This window comes from Arvicanthis niloticus, chromosome 4 (assembly GCF_011762505.2).
Source record: "Arvicanthis niloticus isolate mArvNil1 chromosome 4, mArvNil1.pat.X, whole genome shotgun sequence".
Taxonomy (NCBI): domain Eukaryota; kingdom Metazoa; phylum Chordata; class Mammalia; order Rodentia; family Muridae; genus Arvicanthis; species Arvicanthis niloticus.
In genome coordinates this window covers 68,330,383-68,353,556 of record NC_047661.1, presented here as the reverse complement: position 1 = coordinate 68,353,556, position 23,174 = coordinate 68,330,383, and the positions used below count along the sequence as shown (strand labels likewise).

General features: G+C 42.5%; 1 protein-coding gene across 8 annotated transcripts in view; it reads left to right on the top strand.

Moving 5' to 3' along the window:
* Positions 1-22,664, top strand: part of Dap3 (death associated protein 3) — a 28,218-nt gene extending 5,554 nt beyond the window's left edge. For 4 of the 8 annotated variants that reach the window (XM_076932734.1, XM_034500433.2, XM_034500430.2 and 1 more), the window contains exons 2-13: positions 3,524-3,577; positions 9,933-10,037; positions 12,541-12,642; positions 14,942-15,050; positions 15,326-15,418; positions 16,192-16,322; positions 17,246-17,326; positions 17,410-17,568; positions 18,709-18,768; positions 19,342-19,431; positions 21,050-21,167; positions 22,382-22,664. In XM_076932734.1, coding sequence (XP_076788849.1) covers positions 3,536-3,577; positions 9,933-10,037; positions 12,541-12,642; positions 14,942-15,050; positions 15,326-15,418; positions 16,192-16,322; positions 17,246-17,326; positions 17,410-17,568; positions 18,709-18,768; positions 19,342-19,431; positions 21,050-21,167; positions 22,382-22,467 — 1,176 coding nt within the window. In that variant the 5' untranslated portion in view covers positions 3,524-3,535 and the 3' untranslated portion in view covers positions 22,468-22,664. Of the gene's footprint in view, positions 1-3,523; positions 3,578-5,913; positions 6,034-9,932; positions 10,038-12,540; positions 12,643-14,941; positions 15,051-15,325; positions 15,419-16,191; positions 16,323-17,245; positions 17,327-17,409; positions 17,569-18,708; positions 18,769-19,341; positions 19,432-21,049; positions 21,168-22,381 lie in introns of all 8 variants that reach the window. The other 4 variants (XM_076932736.1, XM_034500435.2, XM_076932737.1 and 1 more) reach the window with 2 other exon arrangements.
* The last annotated feature ends 510 nt before the right edge of the window (positions 22,665-23,174 follow it).

Below are 23,174 nucleotides of genomic sequence, written 5' to 3'. Positions count from 1 at the left end.
CATAGATGAGCAGTGGAAGTACTTCTCATGTTTCTAGAGTGACTGAGTTAAGGAATTGACTGGTTTTACAATGTATTTATTTTAGGCTGGATGGAAAGAAAGCTCAGTGGTTAAGAGCACTTAGTACTGTGATAGAGGACCTGTGCTTAGTTACCAGCACCAGCACAGCATCTCACAGCTGCCTGGGGTTGAGGAGTGGGAAACAGACATACATGCAAGTGCTTTTACAGACATGCAGACAAAACACTCATTGACATAAAATGAAAATAAAATCTTTTATTATTAAAGAAGACTTTATGTATTCTGCATGTTTGCATGATAGTTGTGGAGACCAGAAAGGGGCACCTGATCCCATGGAACCAGATTTACAGACTGTTGTAAGTCACTGTGTGGTGCTGAACATCAAACCTGGGTTCTTTGCAGCATCTGCAGGTGCTCTGACCTGCTGAGCAGTCTCTCCTGGATGGTTTGTAGCCCTCTTGATTGTGCTGGAGGCTTCCTCTTTGTTTATTGTATTCCCTGGTATTGGCACATAGTAACAAATGAAATTTGTACAACTTTCTTGTTACTGTTGTTGCTTTAATAACTATGTTGAAACACAGGTGGAAAGTAACAATTATCAAGAGATTTCATTTAGTTACCCTGTCAGTGCTAGGTAGTTGTAGTTACATTGAAGTACAAGAATCTCTACCTGTGAAACAATTTGTTTTCTACAAATTCCAAGGTCAACAATGGGAGCTGGAGAGGTTAAGAGCATTTTTTGCTCTTGCAGAGAACCTGGGTTCGGTTCCCAGCACTCACATGATGGCTGCAGTTATAGATGATCTATAACTCCAGTTTCAGGGGATCCAATGCATACATGCAGGTAAAATATTCATAGACAGAAAAATAAAATAAATAAATCTTAAGAGTAAAAAAAGAATTTAAAGTCAACTATGGTTCAGAAATCTTACTGGAAAATTATAGTAATGAACAATTTACATATTGGAATGCTAGGCTGATGAAATTAAATACAATGAACTCTTATGTTGTACCACTCCATCTCACCTAGGACCATGTCTTTCTAGCATATTCACACTACCGTGCTACTCACTAATAGTCATCTAGGGCATCAGATGAACTGTGGCAATACTACAGTGACTTCAGGCAGCCCTTTCTTTTTAAAGATCCAAAGCTCAAGGGTGATGATGCTGGTGTCCAGCATGGTGGTACTCACCTTTAATCCCACCCCACACTGTGGAGGCAGAGACAGATGGACAGCCAGAGCTATATAGAGAAACCCTGTATTCAAAAAAAAAGAAAAGAAAAGAAATAAAAAGAGAGTAGTAATGCTAAGAATTCAGATGTGACAAAGAGATGGTATAAAGTGCTCCCTTTAAATAAAAATGTGAAGATGCTAGTACTCAGAGACAAAAAAGCCAGGAAATAGACTTAATCTATATAGTGACATCCCATCTGAAAAGAGAAGGGAGAAAGGGGAAAGGAAGGGAAGAGACCACATTCATGCGACTTATTATATTTACTATAATTCTATTTATTTAAATGAGGCATTTATTAAAATGCCTTAATTTATTCTTTGAACTTTGTTGTGGAAAATATACAGTGAAAAAAATAGTATGTATTTGCTGTGGTATAGTCTATGGTTTCAGACTAATACTGAGTGTCGGGTCTTGTTTGTTGGGATAGGGTAGATACAGTCTTACTCTGTAGCTCGGGCTCGCTTAATAATCAACTATATAGTCCAGGTTTGCCTCAGTCCAAGAACTCCTTCAGCTTCAGCACCCCAAGAGCTAGAATTACAAGTGGCATGAGCCACTATACTGCACTTCTGATGGGATCTTGAGGAAATACTTTATTTTAAATTTCTTTTCACTACCAAAAGAGTATAATTTTCTAATTAAATATTCCTACCATACAAAAAGAGAAATTTAGCATGTGGCATAAAAAAAATAATAAAACTCATAAAATAATAAATAGAAATAGTAAAATAATAAAAATAATAAAACTCATGGTATGAAATAATAAAATAATATAATAAGGTCTGACTATGAAATGCCCCCCATAGGCTCACTTGTTTGAACACGTGGTCCTTAGTTGATGGTGCTGACTGAGGAGGGTGTGGAATTCTTAGGAGGTGGAGGTCACTGGAGTAAGTGGATTGTCCCTTAAGTGTGGGTGCAATGTGACCAAAAAGAAGGCTTCCTGTTGCTGCCACTGTGCTTTCCCTGTCTATTGCCATGTCTCTTTCCTCTACTCCCCATGATGGATTGTATGCCTCTGGAACCAGAGACCAGATTAAACCCTGTCTCCTGCAGTGTTTTTGTCAGGGTGTTTTATTACACCACTAGAAGAAAAAGACCCATCTGTTGGCTTGGTTGTTCTCACCAACAATCCCAAGACTCAGAAGACAGAGTTTGGAGGATCTGTACAAGTTCAAGACCAGCATGGTCTATGTAGTTCCCTGTCAGCTAGGGCTACATAGTGAGACTGTCTCAAACAAACAAACAAACAAACAAACACAAAGTAACAATAAAATCAATACTCATGAACCTATTAGCTAATGTTGGAATTACTAGTTTCCAGTGTTTCCCCTAAGTGTCAATGTTATTTTAGATCTTATTCTTAGTATTCCTTTGCCTTTCCAGTCTAGTTTTGACATCAGTGTGTGTCCTGCAAACAGTGAGTGACATTTCTAAGGTTGCTTATGTTTTGTTTTCTCAGGCAGGATGTGACTTATTCTAGGCTGGCCTTAAACTATACAGCTGAAGATGGCCTTGAGATTCGTATCCTCCTGCTTCCACCCACTCAGTGCATGGGTTTGAAATTTAGTTTATTTAACATGAGACATAATATTTTTCACTCAGTATTAATTTTTGTTTGTTTGAGACAGGGTTTCTCTGTGTAGCCTTGGTTAGTAACTCACTTTGTTTATTAGATCAGGCTGACCTTGAACTCAGAGAGATCCACTTGCTTCTGCTTCTGAACTACTGAGACTAAAGATGTATGCTGTCTTGCCTGGCCAGTGTATGTTTTTGAAGTTGATCCATTCATTACAGTTCCTTTCCTGCTATTTCTATGGCTACTGTCTGACTATTTTTACTCTTATCAGTGGATATTTCCTTTAGATTTGTTTGTTTTTACAATTTTTAGATAATTAACAATCCTCTGCTGTAAATATTCTTACATTTTCCAGTATATATGCGTATATAGTTTTCTAGAGTAAATATGAAGGAATGGAATAGCTGGGTATTCGTACATCTTCAACTTTGTAAAGATTGATTTACAATTGTTGTGGGACTTCTTCATTGGCATCTCATTATAAAGGGTTTAATTCCATTTTCATGACTTGTGATGAGGTAAAGTTACTGCCATAATGTTTCCTAAGTGAAATGGTTTTTCTTGTCTTTTCCCCAGTTTGTTGATGCCCAGATGATTTTCATATATCTTGACAGTATTATATTTTTATATTATACGTTTTTATTGTATAGTGGCTTACCTTTTTTTCTATTTGTCTTTTTTTAAGAGAGCAAAGACCATGGTGACAGGAGTAACAAGGCTTTTCTTCAGGGTCCAGAAGGTGAGTCCTCACAGACTGCTTACATGCTTCACTTTCAGGTAAAATTCTCAGAAGGCTAAGACAAATAGCCTTCCAGGTAAAATTATTCTCACAGCTAAGGCAAGAGAATTGGGAGTTCAAGGTCAGCTTTGCCTGCCAAGTGAGAGTCTGCCTAAGCAACAGGCAGAAATAGTGTGCCTGAGGTAATGTGTGATGAGGAGTTAGCATTTTTACAAATTGGTAAATTTGAGCTAGCTGGCTATTTAGAGGTGCCACTTTTGATAAGAGACTAAAATCATATTGATAATGGACTGTTTCGGGAGGCTAGGAAGGTGGCTGGTTAGTAAGGTGGTAATGCCACTCAAGCATGAGGGCCTGTGCAGCACTCTAATGACAGCTGGCATGATGTAACCCCAGAGCTGGTAGGCTGGATATAAATAGATTCCCTAAAGTTCATTAGCTGTGGCGCTAGCCTAGCCAAATTGGTGAGCTCCAGGCACACTGAGAACCCCTTAAATCAATACGGAAATAAGGTAGAGAGCAAGGAAGACACTTGGCCTCAACCTCTAGCAGCCACCATGTGTGCACACGTGAACAAGCACTTCCATGACATACAGAAAGGAGGGGGGCAAGATGAGACCTTCATCTGGGCAGGGGATGCAGCTCTATAAAATACTTGACTGGACTCAGGAAATCCTGGGTTAGGTGTCCAGTACCACATAAACTGAACATGGCAGCAGCAGTATGAATCAGTAGTCAGACCTGGGAGGTTGATACAAGAGGGTGAGAAAGTCAAGGTCATCTCCAGCTACACAGCACATTTGAATCTGCCCACACCTCTTCACACCAAAACACCCCCAGGCCCCCCAAAAAGGTAAGGGGCTAGAGAGATGACTCATGAGTTAAGAATGTATGCTGAAACAAACCTAAGGACCAAAATTGGAATCTCCATCATCCACGGAACAAGCAGAGCCTTCCTTCCACAGACACTTGTAACTCCAGGTCTAGGGGAATCTAGCAGTTCTTTCTGTCCTCCACACAACCAGCACACACATGCACATACGGTGAGGCAGACCTATACAAATACAAAAGTAAGAGCATACTGAATTGGACATGGTGTCACAGTCCTGTTTTATAATCAAAGCACTTGGGAGACTAAGACACAAGGATCAAGGCTGGCCAGAGCTATATAGAGAAACCCTGCTTCAAAGTGGGCAAAGATGTTATACTAGTGGTTTGTTTTAGTCTTTTTAATTATTTACCAAATATTAGTTGTAGTTTTGTTTCTTCATATTTTGTTTTGTTGTTGTTGTTGTTGTTGTTTTGTTGTTGTTGTTTTTTTTTTTAAAAAAAAAAAACCAGAATCTCACTGTGTAGCCCAAGCTGGCCTGGAACTCAAAGGAAATCCATCTGCCTTTGTCTCCCAAATGGTGGAACTAAAGGCACACCCCTAGCATGCTTTATTTCTTTTGATCCTCATGACAATGTACTATTCTTGTTTTAAAGTTGCAGGAACTAAGGATTAGAATGGATAAGTAGCCCACTCTGAAAACAGGCCATGAAGTTGTAAAGCCTTATATAGGTGCTGGCTGGTGGACTTCAAAGCCTGTGGCCTAACCAATGTACATACGGTATCCATGTTCTCCAGAGGTACACAGTTCAAAGGTCATGAATAAACGACCACTCTGATCATGTGGTACTAAGGCAGTACCTATGCCAAGCCTGGGTTTGCTGAGAATGGGAACTCCTCATAGACCTAAGTCTTGAGGATGAGAACTGAAGAAGAAAGAGTCACTTGCAACACATCATGATTACAAGAGTTCTTACAAAAGGAACATTCCCCTTGTACAGTTTGGGATTGGGAGGAAGTGTTTGTTCTTTTTCTTTTCCTTTTACCTTTACCAACCCCTACCCTGAGATTTTTAAAATGCTTTGGTCCATTTTTGTGAATCAAAGCAAAATAAAGTTACCAAAGAAATAAAAGCCAATATTGGGGCAAGAAAGTTGGCTTGGTGGCTATGAGCTCTTGCTGCTCTTGCAGATGACCAAAGTTTGGTTTCAGGTGCCCATGAGGGCTCATAACTACCTGTAACTTTAGTTCCTGAGGATCCAGTGCCCTCTTCTGGCCTCTTCCATTCACACAGGCATAAAACTGATACATAAAAAATAAGGGCTAGGTGTGATGGTTCATGCCTTTAATCTCAGGAGGCAGGGACAACAAATCCCTGGATTTAAGGCCAGTTTGTTTTACATAGTGAGTTCCAGGTTAGCCAGAGCTACATAGTGAGACCTTGTCTCAAAAAAGTGTATAGTTATAGAGTTGGCTCAGTGGTTAAAAGCAATGGCTCCTCTTTCAGAAGATCTGTGCTTGAACTCCAGCACTGATTTGGTGGCTCACAACCATCTGTAACTCCAGCTCCAGTTTGGCCTCTTACGGTACCGGTGGGCACACATGTGGTACACAGCCTTACATGCAGGTAAAATACCCATCCACATAAAATGAAAATGTATAGTTTCTTAATGAATATGTTTTTAGTTTGGCTCAGGATGACCCTCTTTGGCTCCTGGGTAGTGTTTGAGGAACTGTATTATGTTCTCTCTGGAACTAAGCTGAGGGAATTGTACATAGGGTTGTTTATCCTAGAAGTGAGACTAACTGGTTGGTTCCATTTATAACACTTTAAGACATAAGGAATCCATTTTGTTAATTTTCCATTTACTAACGACTAAAGTCATCAGAGTACTTACTGTAGAAATAGCACCACCTTGTGGCCATTGAATATTTTCAGTTGATTTTATTTATATGTATGTTTTTTTTACCCCCGTCTATATTTGTACGCTGTGTGCATTCCTGCTGACTGTGGAAGCCTGAAGAGGGCGCAGATAACGGACTGGAGTTCCTCATTGTTGTGAGCTACCATATGACTACTAAGAATAAACCAGGGTCTTCTGGAAGAGCAGCCAGTGCTCTCAACAACTGAGCCACCATCCAAGACCCCCTAGTTTTCTTACTTTTTAAAAAATGTATTTATTATTCCTGAGTATGATGTATATGGAGGGATGCACTTGTGGAAATCAGTTCTCTTTTATGAGGCTCCATGGTTACTAAGTTCACCAGGTTTACATAACAAGCCTTTACTCCTGAGACATCCCAGAGGTGTGGCAGATGTGGTCCTACATTCCTGTAATCCAGACACTTGAAATGCTGAGGCAAGGATTTTGAAATTTTAAGGTCAGCCTGATTGTGCCAGGACAGCCAGGGCTAAATCGTGAGATCTGTCTCAAAACAAACAAAATAACAAGGACAATGGTAGATGGAAAGAGACTGTTGCCTTTCCTGGTGCTAGGGCATATTACTCAAGGTGCTGTCCTGAGAGAACAGCTCTTCGTTTCTCTTCTGTATGTTTAGCATTTTGGCTTTGTTGGTCCTCTACTTTCAAAAGGCTTTGCTGGCAAGAACAGAAAGTGGATAAAGAGATGGAAGTCCATCCTCAACTATCAGTGGGTGTCCTTGGATATGGTGGGGTCAGTGGCTGATTGCTTCCTTCTTCCCTCCTTATATTTTGTTTTTGTTTTAATCTGTGTGGGTGTTTTCAAAAGAGTGTGTTGGAGCCCTTTGAACTGTAGATACAGACAGTCATGAGCTGCACATAGGTGCCAGGCATTGAACCTGGATCTTCTGGATGAGCTAGGTCGTGTCTCCTTCTTTATCCTTCTTTTGCTTGAGACAGGCTATTCTGTAACCTAGGCTGCCACAGCAAAATCAGCCTGAGAGATTAATGGCCAGTCTCAGCTGGTTTTCATTTTTCAACAACTGAAAGTATTTCCATTTCTGCCTCTGTAGCTAGAAATAATCCCCTGGCAGTAGGTTAGAGGAATATTTGAATTGTTTCAGAGATATACTTGCCTCTGCTGTAAATTTGACTTACATTCTAAAAATTATAGCAACCTATTTCTTTGCACTCTTGGTTTACCACTAGTATTTCAGATTTTGGTGAGTACTTGGGAGGATGCTTGGAGCCTCCAGACACATGAGTGTATATAAACACAAAACACAATAATATGAAGGACTGAAGAGATGGCTAGGTGGCTAAGAGCAGTTCTACACAAGCATCAGGACCAGATTCGGATTTTAGCATCCACATTATAAGCTGGGGTCTCATATGCAACCACAGTTCTGTCAATGAGAGAGGAGAATCACTGGAACTGCCAGCTTCCAGATGAGTAGAGAAAAGTATGGACACCCCTACCCACCCAGCCAGCCCTAGGTTGAGGGAGGGTCAGTACCTCAGTGGCCCAACACTGTCTTCTGGCCCAGTGTGTGCACAGGCATGCTAGTATGCTCCCAGACACATACACTAAATAAGTTCTAAATGCAAAGGAGGTCAGCAAATGGTCACACAGGTAAAGACCCTTGTTGCTAAGACTTGCCACCTAGATTCTGTCCCTGGTTCTCGAGCGACGGAAAGAAAGACTGGTTTCCACAGGCTGTCCTCTGCTTCCCCCACACATGCTATGCCACTCATCCTACACATAGCATTAATGTATAAACAAATAGGAAAAGGGTAATGTAAGATGTGAAAAAAAGGGTTGGCAAAGTGGCTCATAGGGTTAAAGAATTTGGTGCCAAGCTTGATAACCTGAGTTCCATCCCTGAGACTCACAAGATGATAAAGAGAGGACCTTCCCTGGGTTGTCCTTGGGACCCACAAGATGATAGAGACAGGACCTTCCCTGTTGTCCTCAGGACCCACAAGATGGATAGAGACAGGACCTTTCCTAGGTTGTTCTTTGATTTCCACAGTGCACATCAATACAAGCAAGCACAAATAAATGTATTTTTTTAAAACATTTTATGTGGGGGTAGAGACAAATGGATTTCTGTGAGTTCAAGGCTTAGCCTTGTCTGCATAATGAGTTCTAGGTCAGCTAGGAGTAAGTCCCTGTCTAAAAAACTTTTTTTTTAAATGATTTTTAATGAAAACAAAAGGTAATGAAGAGTAGAGATTTTAGAGTCAGTCTTGGATATTGTGTTAAGGTTTCTCATCTTATGGTTAAACACCCTGACCAAAACCAGACATTTTTATACATTACCAGACAATTTATACATATACCAGACAATTTTAATACATTAGAGGGTATTTGGGGCAGACAGGCTTTGTGTCAGCTGACCACTCTCACTCTTGGATTGCATCTGGCCATGCACCCTGGAGGTCGCTTTTGACCTGCTGAGTTTTCATTGTTCTCAGCTCCCTCTTGTGTTCCTCTTGAATTCATACCCTAAACTAGTACTGGAGTCACTTCTCTAGAAGACTTGCCATCTGTAAGCTCACTGGAGCCGTCTCATGGAGCCCACTGAGTGCCAGGATTATAGACATGCACCCTCATGCCCTGCTAACTTGAGAATCTTTTTTATATTTTTCTCATATTTATCTCCTGAAATGTCAACTGTATCTCCCATCTCCATTTCTGAAGTTTCTGAGTATAGTTAACTAGTTTTCACTTAGTTGGACACCTTACATACTCCCTCATTAGTAATGAAATATTCTTATTTTGATGGTCATAGCTAGCAAGGCCAGGCATGGTACACCCAGCACTAATGAGGTAAAGACAACCAGATCTTTAGAGTTCAAGGCTAGACCCAAGTCAGACTCTGACAGAGTGAAAGGAATAGGGGAAGAATAATTAGAGGGTATTTATAACTATCTGCTTTACTCCCAACACTCTGAGTTCAAGGCCAGACACATCCATCCTGGGAGCATGAAACAACCACTTATAACCATCCATACTGAAGCACATTGCACTAACCTTCATAGTGGAGGCTCCTGTGCTGTTAGGAACTATGCATTATAGTGGGATGTGGATTAAACACATTTCCTGAGCTGCGTGTGGGTTCTCCTTCCCTGTGTTCCCAGCTACTCAAATGTGGAAATAGGAGACTCACTGAGCCCAGAATCTAAGGCCAGCCTGGGCAACTAATTAAGACCCCAGCACAGAAAAATAGAAGTGTAGCTAGGAGAAATGGCTACTCTTAGTGCTTGGGAGGCTGTGACACGAGTGCCGTGAGCATGAGGCCAGGCTGGCCTTTGTAGTGAGACCATGTCTCCAATACCAGTCAGCTTAGCAGCCACTGTGCTGACAGGTTGGTTTCCATTGTACGTCAGAGCCCGGCAGAGCAGTAGTCGTGCTAAAACAGATTCAGAGGATAAATGACATGACTGGATTTAGTGAGTTATTAGTAAAGATCCATTTTATATAGAACTAAAATGTATTTTAGTGTCATGATCCTCTGATAGAGACATAGCTTGAGTCCTCAGTGTTACAACAACACTAAAGAAACTGATGATTCCAGAAGCTACAACATTTTCTTTTGTAGTTGGACCCCAGGTGTTTTTTGCACGTGAATGTCCAGTCACTGCAGAACAATCAGGTTCCAGCTGAGCGTCCCAGGTCTGTTTCCCGCACCAGTGACAGTGACCCAGTAAGTCTGTTGAAGTGGGTGGGGTTCCAGAGATGATTATTTGTGTTGCCATATACTCCTTTTACATATCAGGATACTGGTTTACATACGTTGTTTTTAACAAATCTCAATTGTTTGATTGTTACCAATGAAGACTCAGGAGCCACATGCTGGGGTGACAGCCTGCTAGCTCAGGGTGGCAGAGAAAGCGCCCAGCTGACATCCCAGAAGCAATGCCCCTCTCATGCTGTCTCAAAAAAAATCTCTTTCAAACCAAATTGTCCCTCCCTTCTACTTCCTGTGTGTCTCTCTATCCATCCTCCTGACTCCCTCTTACTCTCTATGGTTTTTTAATAATCCTGTGTTCCTTCCCTGTCAACTAAGTTGCTTGCTCCGCCTCTTGACCGGTGGTTGACTTTATTTGATCATGTTTATAATATTCAAGCAGAAAGCTCCAAAGTTGTGTGCTAAGGCTGAGCTATACCACAACTAAAAACAGGTTTTTCCATTAATTAACACAATTTTGGGGTTCCCAGTGTGATCAAATATTCTGCCCCATACCATATGGATGCTCAGGTAGGAGACACCTGGGCTAGCACTCTAACACAGAGCTTCCCTGTTGCTCTGTGGTGCTGTAAAAATACAAAGTACAAAGTCAGTCCAACTTCCTTCTAATATGATCTTTTTTTTTTTTTCCCCGAGACAGGGTTTCTCTGGCTGTCCTGGAACTCACTCTGTAGACCAGGCTGGCCTCGAACACAGAAATCCACCTGCCTCTGCCTCCCAAGTGCTGGGATTAAAGGTGTGCGCCACCACTGCCCGACTTCTAATATAATCTTAATAATGAATTTACCTAGTGCCAAGAATCTTGCTGAATTAAAAATTGGCTAAAATTAAGCTGGGTGTGGTGCATACTTTTCATCCCAGCAGAAGCAGATGCATCTCTGTGAGTTCAAGGCTAACCTGTTCTACATAATGAGTCCCTCAGCAGCCAGGGCTATGTAGATAGTCTTCTTTTCAAAACAAATTGGCTAAATTCAATTCCTTCTGAGATAAGTTTCTCAGGAATTAAGTCTTTTAGTTGGGGCCAAACTTTCCTTAAATGAACACTTGGTGCATATTTTAGACTTCTGGTTTAAGAGCGCCCTTCACGGTTCTTGGTTCTTCTGCCCTGTTATAAACAAACATCTGGGATCAGGGAAAGATAAGCACTGTGGGATAGCCTTTGATGAGTATTCAGTTTTGTCACAAGTGGTGGTGCATGCCTTTGATCCTAGCACTGTTTTCCAGTAGTCAAAAGTGTGACACATACCACATTCTTCCTTTCTAAGTGACTTTCCTGGTGTCTTGTCACCAGGCCTGTTCCTCTTTTGAGTTTAAACCTTGACAAGCTGGGTACTTTGCCCCATGCCCAGTGTTGGTGCCATCTCCTATAAGTACAGTCACTTGTGTGGTCTGTGCTTCTTTAACATGAAAGAAGGGCTTCATCAGCCTTTTGTCTGTGCTGTCCCAAACTTCATTCCTTCCCTCCTAATGTGGCCGTGGCTGTGGCTGTGTAGAAATGTAAAAAGATACCCTCCACCAAAACATAATTTTATACAAGCATGTTTAACTTTTGTCTTTAGCATTCACCTATTCTCACAAATGCAAAATGAAATAAAATAAATTAATGAAGTTCACTGAAGTGTCATTCAGTGCTATTTTCAAATCCTCTGGGGTTTCTATGGAAACAGCATCATGCAGATCTTGCCACATGACTGAAGCATCTCTTCATAGCATAAAAGAATCCAAGTGGCAAAAACTATCTGTCCCCATCAACAGTTATGACTAAACAACTAATTTCCATCATGCCACTGACTTTCTATAATATACTGGATTTGGGGTCACCAGCACTTTATTAGATATATATTTGTTGCGGATTTCTGCATGAGTTATGTGGAGATCAAAGGACAAGTTTTGGAAATTGTCTCCTATCATGTGTGTCCTATGTTTTGAACTCAGATTGTCAAGGTTGGCAAAAGGTATGTTTACTCATGAAAGCCGTTTTGCTATCCCAACACCCAATGTTTTAAGTGAAAAACCTGGCCTGGTAGCACATGTATGTATTCTCAGCAGTCTAGAAGCTACAACAGGAATATAGACAGAAGTTCCAAGCCAGCCTGAGCTACACAGCAAGACCATATCACAAAAAGGAATATTTCCCCTGCTAGCAGATGTTACTGTATGCCCAAGCTGTGGCCTCTGCAGGCAGTATCTGCTCTGTGTGGTGGTGGTGGTGGTGGTGGTGGTGGTGGTGGTTAGCCATAGGTCTTTAGGCTTACTATGATTATTTGTTTGTTTGTTTGTTTGTTTGTGTTTTGATACATAGTCTCTGTAGCCTAGGCTGGCCTGTAGTCAAAGATAATTCACCTGCTTTAGCTGTTGTGTGCCAGGATAATAGGCAATGATAACCACACCCAACCTAGCTTCTTTTCAAAGTCTGGATCACTTGTGACCTCTTGTTCCTGCTTTTCTGTGTTTTCAGGCTAAGCATGGGGAGCAGCATGAGGGTCAACACTATAGCATCCCCTTCCAGGATCTGAAGACAGTGTTTCCTCATGGCCTGCCTCCTCGATACATGATGCAGGTACTCCCACAGAAACAGAACAGGGGCGCCCAAAGTACAGTGTGCAGATGGCGGGGAAAGGGTTAAATGAGAGGTGTAGAAGCTTTGACATTTCTGAAAAACAGAAGTCAGCTAAGGACTCGGAACACCACAGTTAGAATTTATCTTTTGTTAGCCACTTAAGTATGCTTCAGAACCTGGGAAGTATTCTTTTATAATCAATACCTTTTTCCTTGAGTTACTGAGCAAGTTTCCAGAAGCCTTGACATTTAGATAATTATTCTAAGTGAATTGAAGGTAAGTGAATGTAGGGATTACACATACCTGTAATCCCAGCACTTAAGAGGCAGCAGTGGAAGGATTGCTTCAAGTTTGGGACCAGTTTGGACTGTATGGTGAGTAATGGGCCAGCCTGGGCTATGAGATCCTAGTCTAAAACCTTATGTTTGGTGGCACACCTGTCAGCCCACCACTCTGGGAGTAGAAGCATGAAGATCTTCAAGGTCATCCTTGCCTACATAAGATCCTCTTTTTTAAATAAATAAATAAATAAATAAATAAATAAATAAATAAAATAAAATAAAATAAAAGCCCGGCGGCGGTGGTGGTGGATACCTTTAATCCCAGCACTTGGGAAGCAGAGGCAGGCAGATTTCTAGTTCGAGGCCAGCCTGGTCTTCACAGTGAGTTCCAGAACAGCCAGGACTACACAGAGAAACCCTGTCTCAAAAAAAAGAAAGAAAGAATTATTTCTGAGATAAACAGGAATGATTTTTCCAAATGAATTATATGTATGTATGTATGTAGTATGTGCAGGTGAACATACGGACATCTGTGTAGAGACCTGACATCAGACTGAAGTGTCCTTCCTCAAAAGACTTCCATGTTTTACTGGCTTTTGGTGGGGTGGGGGTGGGGGGTGTAATATGAATGTTTTGTTTTCATGTTTGCCTGTGTATCACATGTTTTCAGTACCTAGGAGTGGGTGCAGGATCCTCTGGAACTGGAGTTATAGACACTTAGTTGTAAGCAGCCACTTAGGTGCTAGGAATCAAATCTGGTACCTCTGGAAGAACAGCTGGCCGCTCTTGACTAACCAGCTTCCCCTCTCCCTTTTTTTTTTTTTTTTTTTTTTTAACAAGGTCTCTGACTAGGGCTTGGTGCTTCCTAGTAAGCCACTAGCTGGTGACAGAGCCACAGACCTCTCTACTGCTCTGCTGCTAGGTCTACAAGGCTACAAGTACACTCCTCTGCCCGGTATTTTTTTATGGGTGTTGGGAGCTTAAACTCTGGTACTCATACACAGAGGACTTTACCACCTGCACTGCCTCAGTCCCCTATTTTTCTTTGTGTTGTTGCTCTCATATTTATGGGGAGAGGGGGCATTGATTTGGGTGGTATTTTTGAATTTTGTATTTGTTTGTCTGATTGGGATTGTTGTCCTCGAAAGGGTCTTTCTTACTATGTTATCTTGGCTAGCCTCCAATTTGTAGCAGTCCTCCCATCTCAGCCTCCTTAGTGCTGGTATAATCGGTATCTACCAGTAACCTGGTTCTAGAAATGAAGCATTTTTCTCAATGTGTTTATTTTATTTTCTATTGTCAGAGGTGGGGGCTCTTGACCCACCTCCTGTGTGGCTGTAAGGACAGCTTGGAGGAATTGGTTCTCTCCTACCTTGTCATTCTAGAAATCACACTCAGGGCATCAGGCTTAGTAGCAAGCACGTTGTCTGAATGATGAAGGACTAACATTAGAAAGGACAGGAGCTCAGTGGTAGGGGCACACCCCTTCTATCCCAGCAGTCAGGACAGAGGCAGGAGGATCTCTTGAATTCAGGGAAGCTCGGTCTACAGAGTGAGATCCGGGACAGCTAGAACTACACAGAGAAACCCTGTCTCAAAAATATAAAAGAAGAAAAAAGAAAGGAATTAACTTCTAGACCATACTAACATTGTCATGAACATTTTTGTTCGGATTAGAGGCAGGGCACCAGTTCAGTTTGTTGGGGAAAGAAAGGCCTTTATATAAGAGCAACAGCTCTGGATCTGAGCTTGGGATTACTAGTTGCCTGAATCCAACTCGTCACAAAGTAAAATATAAACAAAGAAGCATCAGAAGCTGGCTATTTATGTTACTTGATATGAAAACAATATACCTCAGATATCAACTAAAATGCATGGATTGATTTTCAAATTTAACCCAAGCCCTCAGACCTGGATACAGATGAGTTTAGGCATCTGGTTTGCCATTTCTTGATTAGTATACATGTGGTTAGAATGGCTAGCAGCTCCATGCCACCTTCTTTCTCCTCTTGGCTTAGGTGAAGACTTTTGGCGAAGCTTGTGTGATGGTCAGGAAGCCAGCTCTTGAGCTTCTGGGCTACCTGAAAAATACCAATTTTGCTTATCCAGCTGTGCGATATCTTCTCTGTATCCTTTCCAACACACCTGAGTCCTCTTAAGTCCTATGATCTCCCCTCATTTGAGAAAGGAAATACTGTTCATTATGCCTTTGGGTTTTGGGTTTTTGTAAGACAGGCTCATGCAACGTAGCCCTGGCTGGCCTCAAACTTAACCAGATCAGCCTGCCTTTGCCTCTACCTCTCCTAAGTGCTGTAATTGAAGACTTGCACCAAGACGTGGGTGAGAAGTGCTGTTAATGGGAAACATGTTGCTTCTGATATTTTCTTTAACATACACTTCAGATGGGGAGAAGGGGACAGGAAAGACCCTCAGTCTCTGCCATGCTGTTCATTTCTGTGCAAAACATGACTGGCTGATTGTACATATCCCAGATGGTAAGGACTTCCTGTCTGACTTCTCTGCCTTTGTGGGGCAGCACTGAGGCTACTGAGGAAATAGTGGCCGTGCTCTGCTACCCTTGCTGCTCTGAATTCTTGACCTGAAACAAACCCGCCCCTGCCTCAGCTTCCCAAGGATCAGCTACAAACACATACCACTTTGGTTTTGGGTTTTTGTCAGTTACTATTTTGAGTATCCACACATTCACAGCATTCCTTGACACTTTAGAGTTGTTCAGTATAGATTCGAATCTTCATGCTTTGCATATATCCTCTTTTGTTCAAAGTTTAAGTATCCACATTTTCTAATTTGCCTTTAAAAATTGGCAGTAAGCAGAAATGGCATTCCACTCGATATCTTATGTACTGGTTATAATGTAATGTCCAGTCTAAGGTCAAAAACATAGAGGATCAGTCCCCAGTGCCTACCGTACAAAAGAAAATATGTTCATTTGTTTTTTTCTAATGTTTCTTGTAATTTAAACAGTTATTCGTAGGTCTGGACAGATGATTCAGCAGGTAGTAAGAGCACTGGCTGCTCTTGCAAAGAACCCAGGTACAGTTCAAAGCATTGACACAGCCATTTACGGCATCTGTATCTCCAGTACAAGGGGACCCAACACCTCTTCTGTCAAAAAATCCATAATACAAAATGAAAGAAATCAATTGTTTTTTACAAAACAAACAAACAAACAAAAAAACAAAAAAACAAAAACAGTATCTCAAGTTACTCCAGTCAGTTCCTAATTTGTTTACTTACACATTTTTAGCTCATCTTTGGGTGAAAAACTGCCGGGAACTTCTACAGTCCACTTACAACAAACAGCGCTTTGATCAACCCTTAGAGGCCTCTACCTGGCTGAAGAATTTCAAAACTACCAACGAGCGCTTCCTGAGTCAGGTGACTGGCTCTGGGAATTCAGTGGGAGATGACCTTTGCACTGACAGACAAAGAAGATTTTGTCTTCTTTGTACCTTGAGGAGTTGATGCACTGTAGAGAACCAGCAGGAATAAATAAGCCATTTTGTATCCCTTTAATATTTTTGGCTCACAGTGGGCTCATAACTTAAAGTGTGCATTTGTTGGTGTTAAAGAGGTGGCTGCAGTAAGCTGTTTACTTAGTGGCTAGTAAAATAAAAGTCGACTGATTTTTACTATTCCTGAGAGAGCCTTGAATCTTTCACAACAAAAAGGTTTTCCTCCAGATAAACCAGAAATGTGAGAGTAAAATTATTCACTCCAGTTTTGATTTATTCATTTGCTATGTAGATTGGTCTGGCTCTGAACCTACTATGTACCCCAGGCTAACCTTAAACTTACAGTCCTTCTGCCTCAACCAGAAAAACAGAACATTAGCATCTAGTCTTAGAGTGAGCTCTAGACTAAGACTGTATCACTGTAAATGTAGACTCCCAGAGACCTTAGTAACTGCTTGTTGGCTATCGAGGTAGCCTAGCAGATGGAGCTCTTATCATTGTACCTCATCACCTAAGGTAGAAACCAAGGATCTACATGGTGGGCAAGTTGTCTGTGGCCTCCATACCCGCAGCCTGTCTCACATGTACCCTCACATATGCGTACACACACACAAATAAGTAAATGTAGTTTTGAAAATGTGAGGGCTGATACTTGGGGGTAGCTCGGGGAAAGAGCACTTACCCCCCAGCCCTACCACACCCCACACACACAAAGCTCCCGGAAGAGGTTAGAAGGCTTTGATTTCTGCATTGTACCTCCTGTGGTTCAGCTGACCCCTGATTTGGAAAGGCTTAGGCCTAAGCAAGCAGCCCATTTATTTTCTTATTTTGTTTGCTTGCATTTAGATAAAAGTTCAAGAGAAGTATGTTTGGAATAAGAGAGAAAGCACTGAGAAAGGCAGTCCTCTGGGAGAAGTTGTTGAACAGGTAGGTACCAGAAACACTAAAACACCTATTACACCGTGTCCTTACCAGAGAAGGCAGTGGTACAGTCCTGCCTCTCCCCACAGGGCCTAACCCGAGTGAGGAATGCTACTGACGCTGTTGGGGTTGTGCTGAAGGAGCTGAAGACTCAGAGTGCCCTGGGGCTCTTCCACCTCCTGGTGGCTGTGGATGGAGTCAATGCCCTCTGGGGAAGGACCACGCTGAAAAGAGAAGATAGAACCTTGGTAGGAATGTTTGTTTTCTCTGATTCTGTCTGGGACAAAACCTGAGGCTCTCCTCTGTGGGGCCCAGAGAAGGTTTTGAATTATATGGAGACGGAGCAGTAAATGACTAGCTAAGAGCACTGTCTGCTCTGGCTACAGACCCAGGTGTAGTTCCAAGCAGCCAGTGGACAGTTCACAACCATGTCAGTCTATTTCCAGGGTCTCCTGCGTGCATTCAGGGAAAACACTCATACACATAAATAAAATCTTTAACAACAACAACAACAGAATACTGAATTGTAAAGCCAGCCAGGCAGCTGTGTTGTGAGTACCACATGTGGAACATGATGTGTAGTGTATGTGAGAGTCCAGGCTCCATCTTCAGCACTGCAAAAGCAGGGACGAGATACATAGTGAACTAGTTTCAAAAAAGAAAGTGATGTGTCTTAGTTGGCTTTCTATTGCTGTGGGAAACACCATGACCCAAAGCAACTTAAAAAGGAAAAGGACAGATTCACATCGCAGCAGCCTTTGAAGGAAGGCAGAACCCTGGAGACAGGAACTGAGCAGAGGACTTGGAGGAATGATACTGAAAGGCTTGCTCCTCCTTGCTTGTTCAGTTTGTTTTCTTAGGTACTGCAGGACCACTTGTCCATGGATGGCACCCCTATCCTTGTGGGATGCTCTCTGTCACCCCCATCAACCTCTAATTAAGGTGGCAGCATTTCCTAATGTTCACTTTTCCCCAAACACCCCTGACTTGTGTCAAGTTGACAAAAAACTACCCAGCACATGATGCTGCCTGCTCCACCATGCACTGCAAAGCAAGGGAACGTGTCAGAAAGAGGAGGACGGTGGGAATGCCCACTGGGAGCGCTGCTTTCCTCCTGGGTCTAAGTGCTGTGTTTTCAAAGGGAGGCTGTGGTCTATGCAGAAGTCAGAAATGTCAAGAGGAGGGTGAGTTGGTACAGTTGACCTCTCTCCTCCTTCCTGCTTCTTCCTCTCCTTTCTCCCTTTCTCTCTTATTCCAGAGGAGGTGTGTTCAGATGCTACAATTACAGCAATTAAAAGAAAATTTTTAAAATTATTATCAAGTCAGTTTTCTTAGGGAAACAGCCAGAAAAGTCATAACCTCTTTACTCTCTTGTTTACAACATGTAGATTGCCCCAGAGGAGCTCGCCCTTGTCCACAATGTAAGGAAAATGGTGAAAAATGACTGGGTGAGTGAGTGCCTCGGTGCTCAGGACTCAGGCTGCTTGTCCTCCCTGCTCATTCATCTTAGGTATTGTTTATAGCTGTGCAGAGCAGCCTGTTATCAGCAGAGCCTTCACACTGTGTCTGTCTGTGTGTCTCTCTGCTGTTTGCTTGTACGTTTGTTTGTTTAAGATACTAATTTTTATTTGAGGCATACTCTCATGGGGTAGTTCTGGCTGTCCTGGAGCTCATAGAGATCGACCTCCTGGGCACTAGGATTTAAGACATACACAAGTAAGATATGATGAGTTCTCTCTGTAGCTTGGGCTGGCTTAGAACTCACGCTGCCTCGGATCTGAACTCTCTGCTTCATTTAATTGCTTAAATACTAGGAATCGCAGGCAACATTGAAAACAAAAAGTATAAGATCTTGCAGTAATTGATTGTCAGAGCCACATCTACAACTAATACCTGCTTTGTTGCCAATTAGTTATGCCTAATCACACTGTCATGACACTGTTGTGAAAAAGTCTGCAGATGATTGTGTGCCATGTCTCTTAATTTCATCTTTTAAAAATTCAACTCTTTCTTTTTTTCAGCATGGAGGTGCAATCGTGTTGAGCTTGAGCCAAACCGGGTCTCTCTTTAAGTCCAGAACCGCCTATTTGCCGCATGAGCTGCTGGGAAAGGTTACATCCTGGAGAAACCTGCTTCCCTTAGAGTAACCATTCTGTCTAGAACAGCAATTGGCAGCCTATGGGTTGAAACCCCTTTGAGGGATGGCATATCAGATGTCTGCATATCAGATGTTGACCTCATGATTTATAACAGTAGCAAAATGACAGTTATGAAGTAGCAACAGAATAATTTTATGGTTGGGGTCAGCATAACACTAGGAACTTTATTAATAGGTTGCAGTGTTAGGAAGGCTGAAAACCACTGATCTAAGAGACTATCTCTTTCTAATTTAATATTTTTGGTGGGTTTCACATGCCCTGGCACATGTGTGAAGATTGTGGTACAATGTGCAGGAATTGTGGGACTCTTAACGGTGACCATCCGGCTTGCTAATACCTGCCTTTACCTGCTGAAGCATCTCACCAGCCTTATGTCTTTTACATTTTCTTTTTTAGATTTATTCATTTTATTTTACCTTATTTTGTCTAATACATGTATGTGCATGTTGGATCTCTTGGGACTAGAATCATGGATGTTTGTGAGCCACCATATGGGTAATAGGATTCAAACATGAGTACTCTTCAGTAACAAGTGCCCTTAAAAACTGAGCCATCTCTCCAGCCCCGTCTCTTTAAAAATCATTGTATTTTGTCATAGTTTCACAGAAATTCATATCCTGTATACTTTTCACCTCATTTCTAGAAACTTCAACTTTCACATTTTTTGAAAGTTGCATTAATAGGTACATGAATAGAAACATTTGTTTTCTCTCTGATATAATTGTTTTCTTTGCTACATTGTAGATTTGTTCAGGGAAGTCTTACTATTTACTGCTTTAGTGACTTCTGTCAATAAACCCCAGTCCTGTGTATACTAGATCAGCTGTCTACCTCTGAGCTGAATCCCCAGCCACAGTATGAATAGGTGAACTCTGAGACCAGGATTCACTGTGGATCTCTGGCTGGCTTGGAACTCCCTTTGTAGATCAGGCAGGATTCAAATTCACAGAGATCCCCCCACCTTGGCCTCCCAAGCTCTAGGATTAGTGTGCACCCTCATGCCCAGCTAACTGTAGATTCTTTTTTTTTTTTTTTTGGTTTTTCGAGACAGGGTTTCTTTGTGTAGTCCTGGCTGTCCTGGAACTCACTCTGTAGACCAGGCTGGCCTCGAACTCAGAAATCCGCCTGCCTCTGCCTCCCAAGTGCTGGGATTAAAGGCGTGCGCCAACACCACCCGGCCTAACTGTAGATTCTTAATTAATGAGTGTATAACATGTGCTGCTTTTTTGCCTTGTCATTATTTCATGTTTTTAGTTGGTTTATTTTGTTTTTGTTTTGAGACAGGCACTTACTGTATACCCGAGTCTGGTTATGAATTTGTGGTCTCTGTGGCAGTGCCCAGACCAGGTGCTCATCATCTCCTGGTTAAGTGTAATGTTCGTGGCAGTACAAACAGTTGCTAGGCGCCGTGTAGTCCTGTGTGAGGCAGCAGCTGAGAGCAGGGGAGAGTGAGTAGGAAACCAAGTGGATGTAGAGCAGAGCAAAGAAAAGGACCCAGCCTCAAAACAGTCTTGTCTCAGGTTGATTTGGTCTCAGCTAACTATGTATCTTTTACCCTTTGTGTCTACAGGAAGGATTTAATGCCCTAGAGCCTTTTCTTCCCATCCTCATTCCCAACTATAATCCAAAGGAATTTGAAAGTTCCTTTCAGTATTACTTAGAGAACAACTGGCTTCAGCATGAGAAAGGTCAGTCCTGTCACCATGGGGCCTGCCAGGCTGCTGTCAGCATCATGTGCTGAGCCCTTGCACCGGGCATGTGTGCATCACTGTGACCTGATGCCCATAGCTTACCTGGGCTCACAGATCTAGAAGGGTCAGTCATGGCCTGGAGTCTACGTTCCTGGACCTGTAAAAAATTGGTCATCTTGGCACCAGGAGCAGAGGGTGCTGACATCATTACAGGCAGGAGACAGGCAGGAGACAAGGAGAGGCCTGGAGAAGGTATAGTCCCTAAGGACACTCCCATGAGGCCCTGCTCCTTTTGCACTGCCTACTCAGACCGCCAGGCACTCACTCACCTCAGGGACACATATAATAAGAAAATATACATATGTGGTTGGAAGATGGCCACAGTGTTGGTGCTACAGAAGGAAGCAGTCCAGTCAGCTACTGGGTCGATTCCACAGGTCTGCGCTGCTGCCTTCACACGTGCTGGGGCGGGAGAGTAGGGGTGCTGCTTTTTTATTTGTTATTTCTTTGGCAGCATGAACTCTGGCCAGAAGCAACGATCATTCATGCTCTAGTCTTTTATTTATTTATTTATTTTTAATTTTCTTGCCTTCATGTGTGTCTGAACCACATGTGCTGGTGTTTGAGGAGGTGGTGAGCTGCCATGTGGGTGCTGGGTGTGGGTTCTTTGCAACAAGTTCTTTAACCGCTGAGCAAACTCTCCAGCCCCAGTGTGCTCCTGTTAAAGACTGCTGAGACACTCAGAGGAGTTGATTCTGTGTGAGTGGCTGGCTCCAGACCAGATCTTCACTGATCCTGCTCATCTCCCACTCCACTCAGAGGCCACTCTCTGAGGCTCCTGAGCCTAGCACATACTGCCACAGTGGGCTCCAGAAGCTCTTCACTTCCAGAAGCCAGATTTGATGGCTTGCATTGCAAAGATTCTAGCAGTCACCCTGATGTACAAAAGATGTAGACAAAGTAAACAACAGGGACCGGTAATGACTGACTGCCTATGCTCCCAGTTCACTCTGTGCTGCCTGAGACCTTGGCACAGATGATAGATGGGTATAAGGTCCCTGCATAACATGTGCAGAGCTCCGGCTTTGATCAGTAAGTGCAGCCGCAGTGTGGTGAGCTGAAGGTGCAAGAGTAAGGTCCCAGGGTTGGTTCAGGGGCCATGGTCTGAACGGGGAAGTTTCTGACTTGTTTGTGTTTGGCTCCATTTTTAGCTTCAACAGAAGAAGGGAGGCAGGAGCTGAGGTTCCTGAGTAACTGCAACCCTGGGCAGCTGGAGCGGCTCTGCGCCTCACTGTGAGCCTGCGCAGTGCACCATGCTGGGAAGACACGGTTCCTCCAACTACCTCGCATGAGGAAGTCCCAGGGTTCCAAGCTGAACACCCTGACCTGGCTCTGATAGACATGTGACGATACAATGTTTTGTTGTCCTACAACTAACACCAGTTTACTGTTAGGATTTTTACATTTTTACATTAAAGGTAGATATGTTTCTGAGTGCTGTATTAGATTTACAGCAAGGAAAGTTCTCACACTGGCCAGATTCAATTTCTCTGGCATTCTGTTTGTTGGCATCTGAAGAAACTCAGTTCTACAGAAATTTCTAGTTCTGTCTTCTGGATATAAATCAGTTCAGGAAGCCAAGATTCACAGCCCAGTTCCTCCTAGACAGGTAACTTCTCAATTTCTGTTTGTACTTTCTTGATTCTGCAGAACATCTCTGAAGTTCCAACTGAGTTCTGGCAGGATGATGTGGCCAGCCCCTTGCTACACCACATAGTCCTGAGAACGTCCATTGACACTAATGCAGACAGAAGGGTATCTATGTACACGCCTAACAGAAGTGAAGACACAGTCACTCAAATCAGAGTTGACACTTTTTACTTCTACTGTTGTTTGCACACATCAGAGTTCAGGACAACAGTGTAACGTCTGCCCTCTCCTTCTGTGTTCATATGGCTTTGGGAGGACAAACATTGTCAGGCATGCAGGTTACATGGCAAATGC